We start from the raw sequence: 15522 nt of genomic DNA on the forward strand, positions 1-15522 counted from the left end.
AAACAGTCTGAGCCAGGCAATGGGACCAGGTAGGCTTTCAGTCTCTCGCTTAAAAACGGAGATTGTTGGCCGGCACGGTGGCTCACGCCTGTAATCCCGACACTTTGGGAGGCCGAGGCGGGCGGATCACGAGGTCAAGAGATCGAGACTATCCTGGCCAACATGGTGAAACCCCGCTTCTACTGAAAATACAAAAATTAGCTGGGCGCGGTGGCGCGCGCCTGTAGTCCCAGCTACTAAGGAGGCTGGGGCAGGAGAATCGCTTGAACCCGGGAGGCGGAAGTTGCAGTGAGCCGAGATCGCGCCGCTGCACTCCAGCCTGGGCGACAGAGCGATACTGCGTCTCAAAAACAACAACAATAACAAAAAGGAGATTGTTAATACGCGGTTATACAATGTCTAAATGCTGGGCTGTTGAATGCCACCGACTGTAATAAATATCTGTGCATAGTGGCAAGCCATAAGTAGCGCCTCAGTCACCGAATAGTAATTAACTGCGTATCCCGGCATCCCGACAGGCAACCAGCTCTACCGGGTGAAAAAGTTGATGGCCAGGGCATTCCAACCTAACCAGGGCATACTCGCGATGTTCTAAGATCCCACAGTGCATCATGGACTTTGTAGTTCAACATGCCAGTGACGTCACTGCCGGTTCCTCTCTGAGTGGGCCTATCGGGTAGACTTCCGATAACCCGTTTTTCTCTGGGAATTGTAGTCAGTAAGCGCCTGCTGTGCCTCTGCTCGAGTGGTCTGCGAACTACACTTCCCGGCGGGCTGTGAGATGCCTTGGCCGTAGTTGGTAAGGAGCCGGATGATTGCCTCAGCAGGTGTGAAGCGTGTGCTTTAGTTTCGTGGGGGGCCTGGCATCCTCGAGAGGGAGGGGAAAGGTTGTAACCACTCCTTTGTGGAGGTCGCCAGGGTCATTGTCGTGGATTTGTACGGTCGGCTGGGCGGTGCAATGGCGGTGAGTTTGAGAGGGAAGAGTCCACAGGGGCCCTGGAGCCAGACTGATCAGTCTCTAGGGGCTGTCCATGTGCTGTCCTGAAGGGAAAGTCCTTTTCTAAAAGAGAGCCACGCTTAAGGCGTGCCTGTCGTAGAGGCTTTGTTCTTTCTTGCTAGCTGATGAACCAGGAACTGATGTCTGTTAACTTTACTTAGTACTTGGATATCGTATTTGTTATTTCTCTGGCGTTTCTAAAATCGAGGTGGAGAGCCGGACACGGTGGCTCACGGCTGTAATCCCAGCACTTTGGGAGGCTGAGACAGGTGGATCATTTGAGATCAGGAGTTCGAGACCATCCTGGCCAACATGGTGAGACCCCGTCTCTACCAAAAATACGAAAATTAGCCGGGCGTAGTGGTGCGCGCCTGTTAACCCAGCTTCTCGGAAGGCTGAGGCAGGATAATTGCTTGAACCCGTGAGACGGAGGCTGCTGTGAGCCGAGATCGCGCTACTGCACTCCAGCCTGGGCGACAGAGTGAGACTCCGTCTTAAAAATTAAATAAATAAATAAATAAATAAATAAATAAATAAATAAATAAATAAATAGAACCGAGGTGGAGAGAGGAGTATGTAAGTTGATTCCTACTTCCAGCAAAAAAAAATTGAGCGCCTCTCCGTAAAAGGGACAAAAATCTCTCTTTTCATAGTGTTTTTGTGCGTGGGTAATATTGTGTCAGGTGCTGATAAATGCTATGGTGAAAAAATAGAGCAGGAAGGGGTGCTAGGGAGTGTACAGTGGGGGTAGTACGGTTGTAGTTTTTTTTTTTTTTTTAATTTTTTTAAATTTGAGAGATATTCTCACTCTGTGGCCCAGACTGGAATGCAGTGGCGTGATCATGGCTCACTGCAGCCTGGACCTTAGGGCTCAAGCGATCCTCACACCTCAGCCTCCCCACAGCTGGCACTGCAGGCGTGCTCCATTACACCCGACTCATTTTTTGTATTTTTAGTAGGGACGGGGTTTCGAACTCCTGGGCTCAAGCGATCCTTCTGCCTCAGCCTCCGAAAGTGCTGGGACTACAGACGAGCCATCCCGCCCGTTTTTTGTTTTTTGTTTTTTTTTTTTTCTTGAGACGGAGTCTTGCTCTGTTGCCAGGCTGGAGTGCAGTGGTGCGATCTCGGCTCACTGCAACCTCCGCCTCCCAGGTTCAAGCGGTTCTCCTGCCTCAACTTCCCGAGTAGCTGGGACTACAGACGGAGTAGCTGGGACTACAGACGCGCGCCACTACGCCCAGCTAATTTTTTTGTGTTTTAGTAGAGACGGAGTTTCACAGGATACCCCTTTAAGAAGAAAGGAGGCTGTGGCCACATAGATTTCCTCAGGGATAGCCAGGGGCATCTTGCTTAATTCACAGGGAGTCCCTCTTCTTTTCACCATGTTGGCCACGATGGGCTCTATCTCCTGACCTTGTGATCCGCCCGCCTCGGCTTCCCAAAGTGCTGGGATTACAGGTGTGAGCCATCGTGCCTGGCCGGTTGCAATTTTTAAAAGGATGAACAAGGAAGGCTTTGCTAAAAAGGTGGCAAAAATGAGGTAAGAGAGCAACCCATGCAACTACAGGAAGAAAGAGATTTCCAGGCAGAGGTAACAGTCTAAGTGAAAAGCAAGGATCCTGGGTAGAAGCCAGGGATGTTTCTAAACCTCCTGCAGTGCACAGGACAACCTCTGAAAATAAAGAATTATTTGGCCCAAAGTGTAAGTAGTGCCAAAGTTTAGGAACTCTGGTTTAGTTAAATAACCTTTTGTTACCAGTGAGGAAGTTGAGTCTCAGATTGATCAAATGACTTGCTTAAAGTTACACAACAAGTTGGTGTTTGGGCCAATATCAGATTTTATTACACTTGATCTTTGAGGTTTTGAGAAACAAGTTTTTCTGAGAAACAGAAAACTCAAATAAGAGCTTTCTTGCATTTGCCGTACTCAGTACAATGAAAAGAAACTCATAGTTCTAAGTAATTTGTAAAATACTTACTTCATATTCTTCTTTACAATGGTCATATTTTTAATTTTTATTTGTATTACTATTTTTTTTTTTGAAATGGAGTCTCACTCTTGCCCAGGCTGGAGTGCAGTGGTGTGATCTCAGTTCACTGCAGCCTCTGCCTCCCAGGTTCAAGTGATTCTTCCACTTCAGCTTCCTGAATAGCTGGGACTACAGGTGTGTGCCGCTACGCCCAGCTAATTTTTATATTTTTTGGTATAGATGGAGTTTCACCATGTTGGCCAGACTGGTCTTGAACGCCTGACCTCAAGTGATCTGTCCACCTCGGCCTCTCAGAGTGCTGGGATTACAGGTGTGAGCCACCACACCTGGCCATATTTTTTGTTTTTTGAGACAGGGACTCACTCTGTCAATCAGGCTGTAGTGCAGTGGTACAATCATAGCTCACTGCAGCCAGTCTTGACCTCCTGGGTTCGAGTGATCCTCTGGCCTCAGTGTTCCCATGCCCTGTCCATGGTAGTTTTTAGGTAAAAAGGTATTTTTTTTTTTTTTGAGACAGAGTCTAGCTCTGTCGTCCAGGCTGGAGTGCAGTGGCCGCGATCTTGGTTCACTGCAAGCTCTGCCTCCTGGGTTCATGCCATTCTCCTGCCTCAGCCTCCTGAGTAGCTGGGACTACAGGTGCCCACCACCACTCCCCACTAATTTTTTGCAATATTTTTTTTTTTTTTTTGGGTGACAGAGTCTCACTCTGTCACCCAGGCTGGAGTGCTGTGGCCGGATCTCGGCTCACTGCAAGCTCCGCCTCCCGGGTTCACGCCATTCTCCTGCCTCAGCCTCCCGGGTAGCTGGGACTACAGGCGCCGCCACCTCGCCCCGCCACCTCGCCCGGCTAGTGTTTTGTAGTTTTTAGTAGAGACGGGGTTTCACCGTGTTAGCCAGGATGGTCTCGATCTCCTGACCTTGTGATCCGCCCGTCTCGGCCTCCCAAAATGCTGGGATTACAGGCTTGAGCCACTGTGCCCGGCAATTTTTTGCATTTTTAGTAGAGACAGGGTTTCACCATGTTAGCCAGGATGGTCTCGATCTCCTGACCTCATGATCCGCCTGCCTCGGCCTCCCAAAGTGCTGGGATTACAGGTGTGAGCTACCGCACCAAGCCGATATTTGTTACATAACTTCTGTGTCTGTGGCATTGTTCTTGGTGCTAAGGTGACTATAAAAGATTTAAAAGTTCCTGCCTGTTGGGAATTTACAGCCCAACTGCATAAATGTCTTAAAATCATTTGGTTATATTTAACAGAAGTCAACTCAAGTTGGTTAAGGAGGAGTTTAGTAATAACGTGGAAGTTGGCCTAGTGCGATGGTTCACGCCTGTAATCTCAGCACTTTGGGAAGCCAAGGCTGGTGGATTGCTTGAGCCTAGGAGTTCAAGACCAGCCTGGGCAACATGGTGAAACCCTGTATCTACAAAAAAATACAAAAACTAGCTGGGTGTGGTGATGCATATGCCTGTAGTCCCAGCTATTCAGGAGGCTGAGGTGGGAAGATTGAGCCCAATAGGTCAAGGCTGCAGTGAGCTGTGCTTGCACCATCATGCTCCAGCCTGGGTGGCAGAGGGAGACCCTCTCTCTCTCTCACAGACACACACACATAAATACAGTGAAATTTCATATTACCCATGACTGTAGGGTAGGAGATATAACTAGGCTCTGTGAGGCCCTACATACTTTTGCCTTTGTGGGTGGGTCCTTTCCCCTGTAAAAATATTAGAAATTATATTTTACATACTGGGCGGGGTGGCTCATGTCTGTAATGACAGCAGTTTGGGAGGCTGAGATAGGTGGACCACCTGAGATCAGGAGTTTGAGACCAGCCTGGCCAACATGGTGAAACCTCGTCTCTACCAAAAATACAAAAATTAACCAGATGTGGTGGCATGCGCCTATAATCCCAGCTACTTGGGAGGCTGAGGCAGGAGAATTGCTTGAACCCCAGAGATGGAGGTTTCAGTGAGCTGAGATTGCTCTCACTCTGTTGCCTAGGCTGGAGTGCAGTGCCTCCATCTTGGCTCACTGCAACCACTGCCTCTTGGGTTCAAGTAATTCTCCTGTCTATGCCTCCTGAGTAGCTAAGATTATAGGTGTGTGCCACCACATCCGGCTAATTTTTGTAGTTTTAGTAGAGACGTGGTTTCGCCATATTGGCCGGGCTGGTCTCGAACTTGTAGCCTCAGGTGATCCACCCACCTCAGCCTCTCAAAGTGCTGGGATTACAGGCATGAGCCACCACGCCCAGCCAAAAAAATTGTTTTTCTTGTAAAGAGGAGGTCTTGCTATGTTGCCTAGGCTGGTCTCAAACTCCTGGCCTCAAATAATCCTCCCTCCTTAACCTTCCAAAGTGTTGGGATTATAGACATAAGGCACTACATCCAGCCAAGTTACTTATTAAGAAGAGGTTTTGGAGTGAGAGGGGGCAGCAGAGTTGATAGTCTAAATGAAGGTGGTTAGTAGCAGGAATGGAAAGGGATGAACAGATGAGCAGACTTATTATTTCTTAGGAAAGAAAATATCTTATGCAATCACTGTTTTATGGAAACTTGAAAAAAGTCCAGGTTTTTATTATTTTTTTTTAATTTATTTTTATTTTTATTTTTTTTGAGGCGGAGTCTCGCTCTGACGCCCAGGCTGGAGTGCAGTGGCCGGATCTCAGCTCACTGCAAGCTCCGCCTCCCGGGTTTACGCCATTCTCCTGCCTCAGCCTCCCAAGTAGCTGGGACTACAGGCGCCCGCCACCTCGCCCGGCTAGTTTTTTTGTATTTTTAGTAGAGACGGGGTTTCACCGTGTTAGCCAGGATAGTCTCGATCTCCTGACCTCGTGATCCACCCGTCTCGGCCTCCCAAAGTGCTGGGATTACAGGCTTGAGCCACCACGCCCGGCCTATTTATTTATTTATTTATTTTTTTGGGACGGAGTTTTGCTCTTGTCACCCAGAGTGGAGTGCAATGGCGCGATCTTGGCTCACTGCAACTTCCACCTGCTGGGTTCAAGAGATTCTCCTGCCTCAGCCTCCCAAGTAGCTGGAATTACGGGTGTGTGCTACCTTGCCTACCTAATTTTTGTGTTTTTAGTAGAGATGGGGTTTCACCATGTTGGAGAGGCTCATCTCTAACTCCTGACCTCTGATGATCCTCTCGCCTCGGCCTCCCAAAGTGCTGGAATCACAGGCATGAGCCACCGTGTCCAGCCTGTTTTATTTTAATTTCATACGAACAGTTCTTTAACAATTTTGGAGAGAAGTTCTCTATCAGTATCTTTGATATTCATGTATTTTAACTAAATAGAAACATTTGATGATATTGTTACATTGTAGTATATAATTTTAAAAAAGCATATGAAAGCCTTTTACATATTTCAGTAGTTGTTCAACCATTTCTTTGAGGTTTGAGGTAGACAGGTCATGATAATCCCAATTTTTTTTTCCGATGGAGTCTTGCTGTGTCATCCAAGCTGGAGTGTAGTGTCATGATCTCGGCTCACTGCAGCCTCTGCTTCCCTGGTTCAAGTGATTCTCCTGCCTCAGCTTCCCGAGTTGCTGAGATTACAGGTACCTGCCACCACACCCAGCTAATTTTTATATTTTAGTAGAGACGGGTTTTGCTCTGTTGGCCAGACTGCTCTGTTGAACTCCTGACCTCAAGCAATCCACCCGCCTTGGCCTCCCAAAGTGCTGGGATTACACACATGAGCCACCGCACCTGGCTGATAACCCTAATTTTTAATGTTCATTTAAAATTCAAGATAATCATCAAAAAATCAGTCTATCAGTGAGCAGTTCAGTTCTGTGAACCCAATTCTTTTTTAAAGCAAGCATGCTGAAATACAGAGTGGATTAGTCTCTTTGTGTCCAATAGGAAAGAAAAGGAACAGCCAAAGTGGACTTTTTGAAGAAGATTGAGAAAGAAATCCAACAGAAATGGGATACTGAGAGAGTGTTTGAGGTGAATGCATCTAATTTAGAGAAACAGACCAGGTGAGTAATAGTTTGTGAAGTTCTGCACATTGTATTTCTAAAACCATTGGCTTTATAGTACAGAAATAGCTTGGTGGAACCCATAAGGTAGATTGTATTTATAATGCCTGAAACAGGGTAAAGGAGGTGACTTTCACTTTCTGCATATGAATTAGGATCTTTTTTCTTATGGGATTTGTAAAGATTTTTTTCTTTCTTTTTTTTTTGAGACGGAGTCTCGCTCTGCCACCCAGGCTGGAGTGCAGTGGCCGGATCTCAGCTCACTGCAAGCTCCGCCTCCTGGGTTTACACCATTCTCCTGCCTCAGCCTCCCGAGTAGCTGGGGCTACAGGTGCCCGCCACATCGCCCGGCTAGTTTTTTTTTGTGTGTTTTTTAGTAGAGACGAGGTTTCACCGTGTTAGCCAGGATGGTCTCGATCTCCTGACCTCGTGATCCGCCCGTCTCGGCCTCCCAAAGTGCTGGGATTAGAGGCTTGGGCCACTGTGCCTGGCTGTAAAGATTTTTTTTCTCAAGTTTTGTTTTAAAGACTACAGTATTTTGAATATTTAGACAAAGAAGGATGTTTTGAGATTTTTTCTTTGCTGACTGATAAAACAAAGTTATTCTGTTAGACTCATAACGGTTATTATCTCCAAAGACAGAAAATATAAACTTTTGTGTTTTTTCTTTATGAGTAAACCTAATGCTTGTAAAAGTATAAATGTTGAAGATATTATTTCATAAATACTGCATTGCCTTGATACTAAAATAATACTGATTTAAAGACAAACATAATGACATGATATTTGGAAAAACAGAAACAAAATAATTCCCCCAAACAGTGCCACAATAAATGTATGCATCAATTATAAGATATATCCCGGATTCGTATGTGTTGAGATGTAAGAAAATGTGCTTTTTCAGATTGAAGAAATACGGTTGTAATAACAACAATAATAGTAAGTTAACATTGAACACTTACTGTGTGCTAGCAAATGTGGCAGGTTTTTTACCTGTATATTCTCATTTAATCGTTTTCTTTTTTTTTTTTTTTTTGAGATGGAGTCTTGCTCTTGCCTAGGCTTGAGTGCAATGGCGCGATCTTGGCTCACTGCAAGCTCTGCCTCCCTGGTTCACTGGCCTCCCTGAGGTCATTCTCCTGCCTCAGCCTCCCAAGTAACTGGGACTACTCCCAAGTAACTGGGCACCCGCCACCACGCCCAGCTAATTTTTTTGTATCTTTTTTTAGTAGAGGTGGGGTTTCACTGTGTTAGCCAGGATGGTCTCGATCTCCTGACCTCACGATCCTCCCTCCTTGGCCTCCCAAAGTGCTGGGATTACAGGCGTAAGCCACCGTGCCCGGCCCCTTAATCTTCTTTTTCTTTCTTTCTTATTTTTATTTTTTAAGACAAAGTCTTGCTCTGTCCTCAGGCTGGAGTGCAGTGGCGCTATCTCAGCTTACTGCAACCTCGGACTCCCTGGTTCAAGCGATTCTCCAGCCTCAGCCTCCTTAGTAGCTGGGATTATAGGCACGTGCCACCACACCCAGCTAATTTTTGTATTTTTAGTAGAGATGAGGTTTCACTATGTTGCCCAGGGTGGTCTCGATTTTCCTGACCTGGTGAACTGCCTGCCTCGGCCCCCCGAGGCAGCACGCCTAGCCTTTTTCTTTCTTTTTTTTTTTTTAGACAAAGTCTTGCTCTGTCATTCAAGCTGGAGTGCAGTGGCACAAGCATATCTCACTGTAACCTCAAACTCCCAAGCTCAAGCAATCCTTCTTCCTTGGCCTTCTGTTTATTTATTTATTTTTTTGTTTTTTTTTTTGAGACGGAGTCTCGCTCTGTCACCCGGGCTGGAGTGCTGTGGCCGGATCTCAGCTCACTGCAAGCTCCGCCTCCCGGGTTCACGCCATTCTCCTGCCTCAGCCTCCCGGGTAGCTGGGACTACAGGCGCCGCTACCTCGCCCGGCTAGTTTTTTGTAGTTTTTAGTAGAGACGGGGTTTCACCATGTTAGCCAGGATGGTCTCGATCTCCTGACCTCGTGATCCGCCCGTCTCGGCCTCCCAAAGTGCTGGGATTACAGGCTTGAGCCACCGCGCCCGGCCTTCCTTGGCCTTCTGAGTAGCTGGGACTACAGGCATGCACCACCATGTCTGGCTAATTTGTTTTTTCTTAGAGACAGGGTCTTGTTAATGTTGCCCAGGCTGGTCTCAAACTCCTGGCTTCAAGTAATCCTGCCTTGGCCTCTCAAAGCTCTTAAGATTATAAGACATAAGCCATCACTCCCGGCCTCATTTTATCTTTTAATTTTTTTTTTTTTTTTTTTTTTTTTTTTTGAGACGGAGTCTCGCTCTGTTGCAGGGGCTGGAGTGCAGTGGCCGTATCTCAGCTCACTGCAAGCTCCGCCTCCAGGGTTTACGCCATTCTCCTGCCTCAGCCTCTGGAGTAGCTGGTACTACAGGCGCCCGCCACCTCGCCCGGCTAGATTTTTGTATTTTTTAGTAGAGACGGGGTTTCACCGTGTTAGCCAGGATGGTCTCGATCTCCTGACCTCGTGATCCGCCTGTCTCGGCCTCCCAAAGTGCTGGGATTACAGGCTTGAGCCACCGTGCCCGGCCTAATTTTTTTTTTTTTATTTTTTTGAGGTGGCATCTTGCTCTTTTGCCTCAGCTGGAGTGCAGTGGCATGATCTCGGCTCTCGGCAACCTCTGCCTCCCGGGTTCAATGATTCTCCTGCCTCAGCCTTCCCAGTAGCTGGGATTATAGGCGCGTGCCACCACGCCCAGCTAATTTTTAATTTTTGTTTTTAATAGAGATGGGGTTTTGCCACGTTGGCCAATCTGGTCTCAAACTCAGATGATCCACCTGTCACGGACTCCCAAAGTGCTGGGATTGTAGGTGTGAGCCACTGCCCCCGGCCATAATCTTTTTTTTTTTAATTTGGAGACAGAGTCTGTGGTGTCAGAGTGAGCCTCTGTCACCCAGGCTGGAGTGCAGTTGTGTGATCTCGGCTCACTGCAACCTCTGTCTCCTGGTTTGAGGTGATCCTCCCACCTCAGCCTCCTGAGTAGCTGGGACTATAGGCGCACACCACCACACCCAGATAATTTTTCTATTTTTAGTAGAAATGGGGTCTTGTTATGTTGCTGAGGCTGGTCTCAACTCCTGGGCTCAAGTGATCTGCCCACCCTGGCCTCCCAAAGTGCCGGGATTATAAGCATGGGCCACTGTGCCCAGCCTTTTAAAAATTTCTTTTGTAGAAATGAAATTTTGCTGTCTTACCCAGGCTAGTCTTAAACTCCTGGGCTCGAGTAATCCTCCCACCTTTGCCTCCCAAACTGTTGGGATTACAGGTTTGAGCCACCATGGCTGGCCTTAATCTTCTCAATATCCTTTAAGGTTAACAACTTTTAAAATTTCTCTTTTACAGCTGAGGAAACTGAGGCACAGGCTAAGTAGCCAGTTCAAGGTGTTACATCACTGGGAATTGACTGGGCCTGGGCTTGTTTTTAGGACTTTCTGATTCAAAAGTCTGTTTTCCTTGCTTATTAAGCTATGTTCTAATGGATATATATGTATTTTTTTGAGATGGAGTTTTGCTCTTGTTGCCCAGGCTGGAGCACAATGGTGTGATCTTGGCTCACCATAACCTCTGATTCCTGGGTTCAAGCGATTCTCCTGCCTCACCCTCCCCTGTAGCTGGGATTACAGGCATGTGCCACCACACCTGGCTAATTTTGTATTTTTAGTAGAGAGGGAGTTTCTCCACGTTAGGCTGGTCTCGAACTCCCAACCTCAGGTGATCCGCTTGCCTTGACTTCTCAAAATGCTGGGATTACAGGTGTGAGCCACCAGGCCCCAGCCTATGTTTTGTTTTGTTTTGTTTTTCAAGAGAAAAAGAAATTGCTGTAATACAGTCTCTGGTGTTATACTTTAAGCTATAATTTGAAGCTTCTATTTACTTCTAGAGGTTTGGTTAACTTTAAGGTAATTTAAAATAATTAAAAGTGAACTGAAAAAGCTGCTTTGTTTAGTGAAAGAGAATTAACTATAGGTGTATGCAGTAACACTGAAGAAAGTAATATAATGTCAAGTGAAGAAGGCAAATTGCAGAAATCGATATGAAGTATGCCGTTTTTTTGTATAAAACTCACCAGTGAGCAAAACTAGATGATAAATTGTTTAAGGGTGCTGGCAAGTGTGCAAACTATTCAAAAACAAGGGAATGGTAAAAGCTAATTTCAGAATATTGGTTTCTCTTGTGGGACGGTAGAGAGGAAACAGGTAGTTTCAGTGGATTCATAAGTCGGATGGTATGTTTACAAGTGTTCATTTCATTATGCTTCATAACATAGTATGTATGTTAGATATTCTTCATAAGAAAAAATACAGGCCAGGCATGGTGGCTCATGAGCTCATGCTCACGGTGGTTCTTATATAGAGAACCCTGTCTTTACAAAAACAACTAAAAAATTTAAAAAAATATAAGAAGCTTTAAAGGATGCTTTTAAAGTGAATCTGTCACATATCATGTAATATTGAGGATGTTTTATATTACCTGAGGGACTTTGAATTACTTTATATCTATCTCGTATCTAGTGAAAACAAATCTCATTTATTCAGTAAAACATTAAATTAGCCTAGGTTCACAGGGTATTAAATAATTTTTTTTTTTAGTTTATTATTATTATTATTATTTTTTTGAGATGGAGTCTCACTTTTGCCCAGACTGGAGTGCAGTGGCATCATCTCAGCTCACTGCAACCTCTGCCTCTAAGGTTCAGGCGATTCTTGATTCTCATGCTTCAACCACTAGAGTAGCTGGGATTATCAGTGCATGCCACCATGCCCAGCTAGTTTTTGTATTTTTAGTAGAGACAGGGTTTCACCATGTTGCCCAGGCTCGTCTTGAACTCCTAGCCTCAAGCAGTCTGCCAGCCTTGGCATCCTAAAGTGTTGGGATTACAGGTGTGAGCCACCACGCCTGACCTAGTATATTATCTTTACTCAAGTATTTTAGTTTAAATTAAACCTCTAGTATTTGTTACAAGGCTATTTAATTCTTAATAGCAACCTATAAATGTCTTATTCTTTGTAAATCTAAAGTAACTTTCAATTTTAGAGAGTTTTACATTTCTGGATTTATAAATTTACTTTTAAATTTTTTTAAATAATTAAACTTAAAAAATATTAAGCACTTCCTTCACCCCACATCCTTATTGTAAAAGGAACTTAACATTTATTCTTCTATACTTTCTTTTTTATATTGTTGTTTTGCAGCAAGGGCAAGTATTTTGTAACCTTCCCATATCCGTATATGAATGGACGCCTTCATTTGGGACACACGTTTTCTTTATCCAAATGTGAGGTAATGTTTCCCTATGTTGGCTATGATGGGGAGGAAGGTTTTTAACGAATATTGTTTTGAGGAAAATGGCATCTATAGAATTTATTATTTCCTGTTAAGAGAACTTAAAATTCCTTAAAGCATAATTTTTATATTTAAGTATTATTTATTTATTTATTTATTTAGAGACTGAGTCTCGCTCTGTCGCAGGGGCTGGAGTGCAGTGGCCCCAGCTCACTGCAAGCTCCGCCTCCCGGGTTTACGCCGTTCTCCTGCCTCCGCCTCCCGAGTAGCTGGGACTACAGGTGCCCGCCACCCCGCCTGGCTAGTTTTTTGTATTTTTTAGTAGAGAGGGGGTTTCACCGGGTTAGCCAGGATGGTCTCGATCTCCTGACCTCGTGATCCGCCTATTAGCGCCCGGCCTATTTATTTTTTGAGATGGAGTCTTGCTCTGTCCCAGGCTGGAGTGCAGTGGCCTGATCTCGGCTCACTGCAACCTCTGCCTCCCGGGTTCAAGCGATTCTCCTGCCTCAGCCTCTTGAGTAGCTGGGACTACAGGCATGCGCCACCATGCCCAGCTAATTTTTGTATTTTTAGTAGACACAGGATTTCACCATATTGGCCAGGATGGCCTCAAACTCTTGATCTTGTGATGCACCAGCCTCAGCCTCTGAAAGTGCTGGGATTATAGGCATGAGCCACTGGGCCCCGCCCATTTAAGTAATTTAACTTTTATATTTAATTTTCATGTGCCGTGTATGTATGTGTGCAAGGGTCTGGGCATGTATGCATATTCAAAAGTAATTCCTAGTTTGGTGAGTTTTGGAATGCCTAAAATCTAACTGGGGTTCCAAAGGAGGATGTAAAGAAGAAAACTAAACTAATTTTTTTGTGTGAAAAGTTCACATTTTGTATTTGGCATTTACATTTGCAATTTAAATTTGATTTTATTTCTGTAGTTTGCTGTAGGGTACCAGCGATTGAAAGGAAAATGTTGTCTGTTTCCCTTTGGCCTGCACTGTACTGGAATGCCTATTAAGGTAAGATTGCTAATAAGATTGGTTTCTACTCTTTTTAGTTTGGATCTAATAGTAATACCCAATTCAAGAGCTTAAAATAGGATTTTCAAGTATTGCTGCATTGAAGTATGAAATGAGTTGAATTTATTGTAGTGAAAATTTATTTAAAAATAACATTTGAAGAAGTGCTTAAATAAAGGGCATCCATTATGGTCTAAGTGATCACTAAGTGATTTTAATGTCTTTTGGTTGCCTTGTATATTTATGTCTGTATTACAATTAGGTAATAAGTGATTCTATTTTACTAAAAGGAAAAATGTACAGCCATTGTGCACTTGTGACATATGTAAGATGCCGGCATAAAATAATAAACAGTTGTATTGTATTTTTTTTTTTTTTTTTTTTTTGAGACGGAGTCTCGCTGTGTCGCCCAGGCTGGAGTGCAGTGGCGCAATCTCGGCTCACTGCAAGCTCCGCCTCCCGGGTTTACACCATTCTCCCGCCTCAGCCTCCGAGTAGCTGGGACTACAGGCATCCGCCACCTCGCCCAGCTAGTTTTTTGTATTTTTAGTAGAGACGGGGTTTCACCATGTTAGCCAGGATGGTCTTGATCTCCTGACCTCGTGATCCACCCGCCTCGGCCTCCCAAAGTGCTGGGATTACAGGCTTGAGCCACCGCGCCCGGCCGGTTGTATTGTATTTTGATTATTTTTGCAAATATCTTCATTTGTGTTAAGTTTGTGTTAGAAATAATTCTCAATGAAGAATAGGAAAGAAAAGTAGAGTTGAAAGGATTCCCTTATGTAATAGGATTAGGAAATTTAAATTCTGTTTCTTTGTATTCTCCAACATTTTATTTTATTTTACTTTATTTATTTATTTTTGAAACGGAGTTTTGCTTTCGTTGTCCAGGCTGCAGTGCAAACTCTTGGCTCACTGCAAACTCCTTCTCCCAGGTTCAAGCGATTCTTCTGCCTCAACCTCCCGAGTAGCTGGGATAACAGGCACCCGCTACCACGCCTGGCTAATTTTTATATTTTTAGTAGAGATGAGGTTTCACCGTGTTGGCTAGGATGGTCTGGAACTCCTGACCTCAGTTGATCCACCCACCTCGGCCTTCCGAAGTATTGGGATTACAAGCATGAGCCACCATGCCCGGCCTTCTCCAACTTTTTATTTTAAAGAACATCAGTCCTACAGAAAAGGTGGAATGGTAGTACAGTGAGCACCCTCCACCCTTCACCTGTAGTTACAAAGTATTAACGTTTGCCATATTTGTTTTAGTTCTGTCTTTCAGCACACATGCTTGCATGCGTGCTTCTCTCTCTCCTTTTCTTCTTTTTTTAAATTAAAAAAATTTTTTTTGAGTTGGAGTCTTGCTCTGTCACCCAGGCTGGAGTGCACTGTTGTACTTTTAGTACAGACGGGGTTTTCCCATGTTGGCCAGGCTGGTTTCAAACTCCTGACCTCAGGTAATCCACCCACCTTGGCCTCCCAAAGTGCTGGGATTATAGGTGTGTGCCACCACACCTGGCCCTTCTCCCCCTTCTCTCTCTTTTTCTGTGAACTTTTTGAAAGAAAGTTGCAGACATCATGACATGTCGTTGCTAAATACTTCAGCATGTATTCTGAGAATAAGGGCATTCTTCTACATTATCAGAGTCCTGTTATCCCCTCCAAGAAATTCAACATTGATATTATATTACCATCTTCATCTAATCTGTAGTCAAATTTCTGTAGACTCAAAATGTCCTTTCCTTCTGTTTTTCCCTTTTTTTTTTTTGTTTTGAGATGGATTCTTGCTCTGTTACTCAGTCTGGAGTGCAGTGGTGCGGAGTGCGATCTTGGCTCACCTCTGCCTCCCAGGTTCAAGTGATTCTCTTGCCTCAGCCTCCTGAATATCTGGGATTACAGGTGCCTGCTGCCACGCCTGGCTAATGTTTTGTAGTTTTAGTGGAAATAGGGTTTCACCATATTGGGCAGGCTGCTCTCAAACTCCTGGCCTCAAGTGATCCGCCTGCCTTGGCTTCTCAAAGCGCTGGGATTACAGGCATGAGCCACCATGCTCTGCTGTTTGTCACTTTTTATTTTGTGGAGCACACATTGCATCTTGTTATCCATTCTTTTCACTATTTTGTAGTTTTTCGTGATATTGATGTTTTTGAAGTCTAAGCTAGTTTTTTTTTTTTTTTTTTTTTGG

General features: G+C 44.7%; 1 protein-coding gene across 1 annotated transcript in view; it reads left to right on the top strand.

Annotated features, from left to right (window-relative positions):
- Positions 1-671: 671 nt before the first annotated feature.
- The window catches only part of LARS1 (leucyl-tRNA synthetase 1), a 70354-nt gene continuing 55503 nt past the window's right edge, over positions 672-15522 (top strand). Inside the window, exons 1-4 of the mRNA XM_023226930.1 lie at positions 672-964; positions 6858-6976; positions 12237-12324; positions 13263-13343. Coding sequence (XP_023082698.1) covers positions 959-964; positions 6858-6976; positions 12237-12324; positions 13263-13343 — 294 coding nt within the window. The 5' untranslated portion in view covers positions 672-958. The remainder of the gene's footprint in view (positions 965-6857; positions 6977-12236; positions 12325-13262; positions 13344-15522) is intronic.

Source organism: Piliocolobus tephrosceles, chromosome 4, assembly GCF_002776525.5.
Source record: "Piliocolobus tephrosceles isolate RC106 chromosome 4, ASM277652v3, whole genome shotgun sequence".
NCBI classification, from domain to species: Eukaryota; Metazoa; Chordata; class Mammalia; order Primates; family Cercopithecidae; genus Piliocolobus; species Piliocolobus tephrosceles.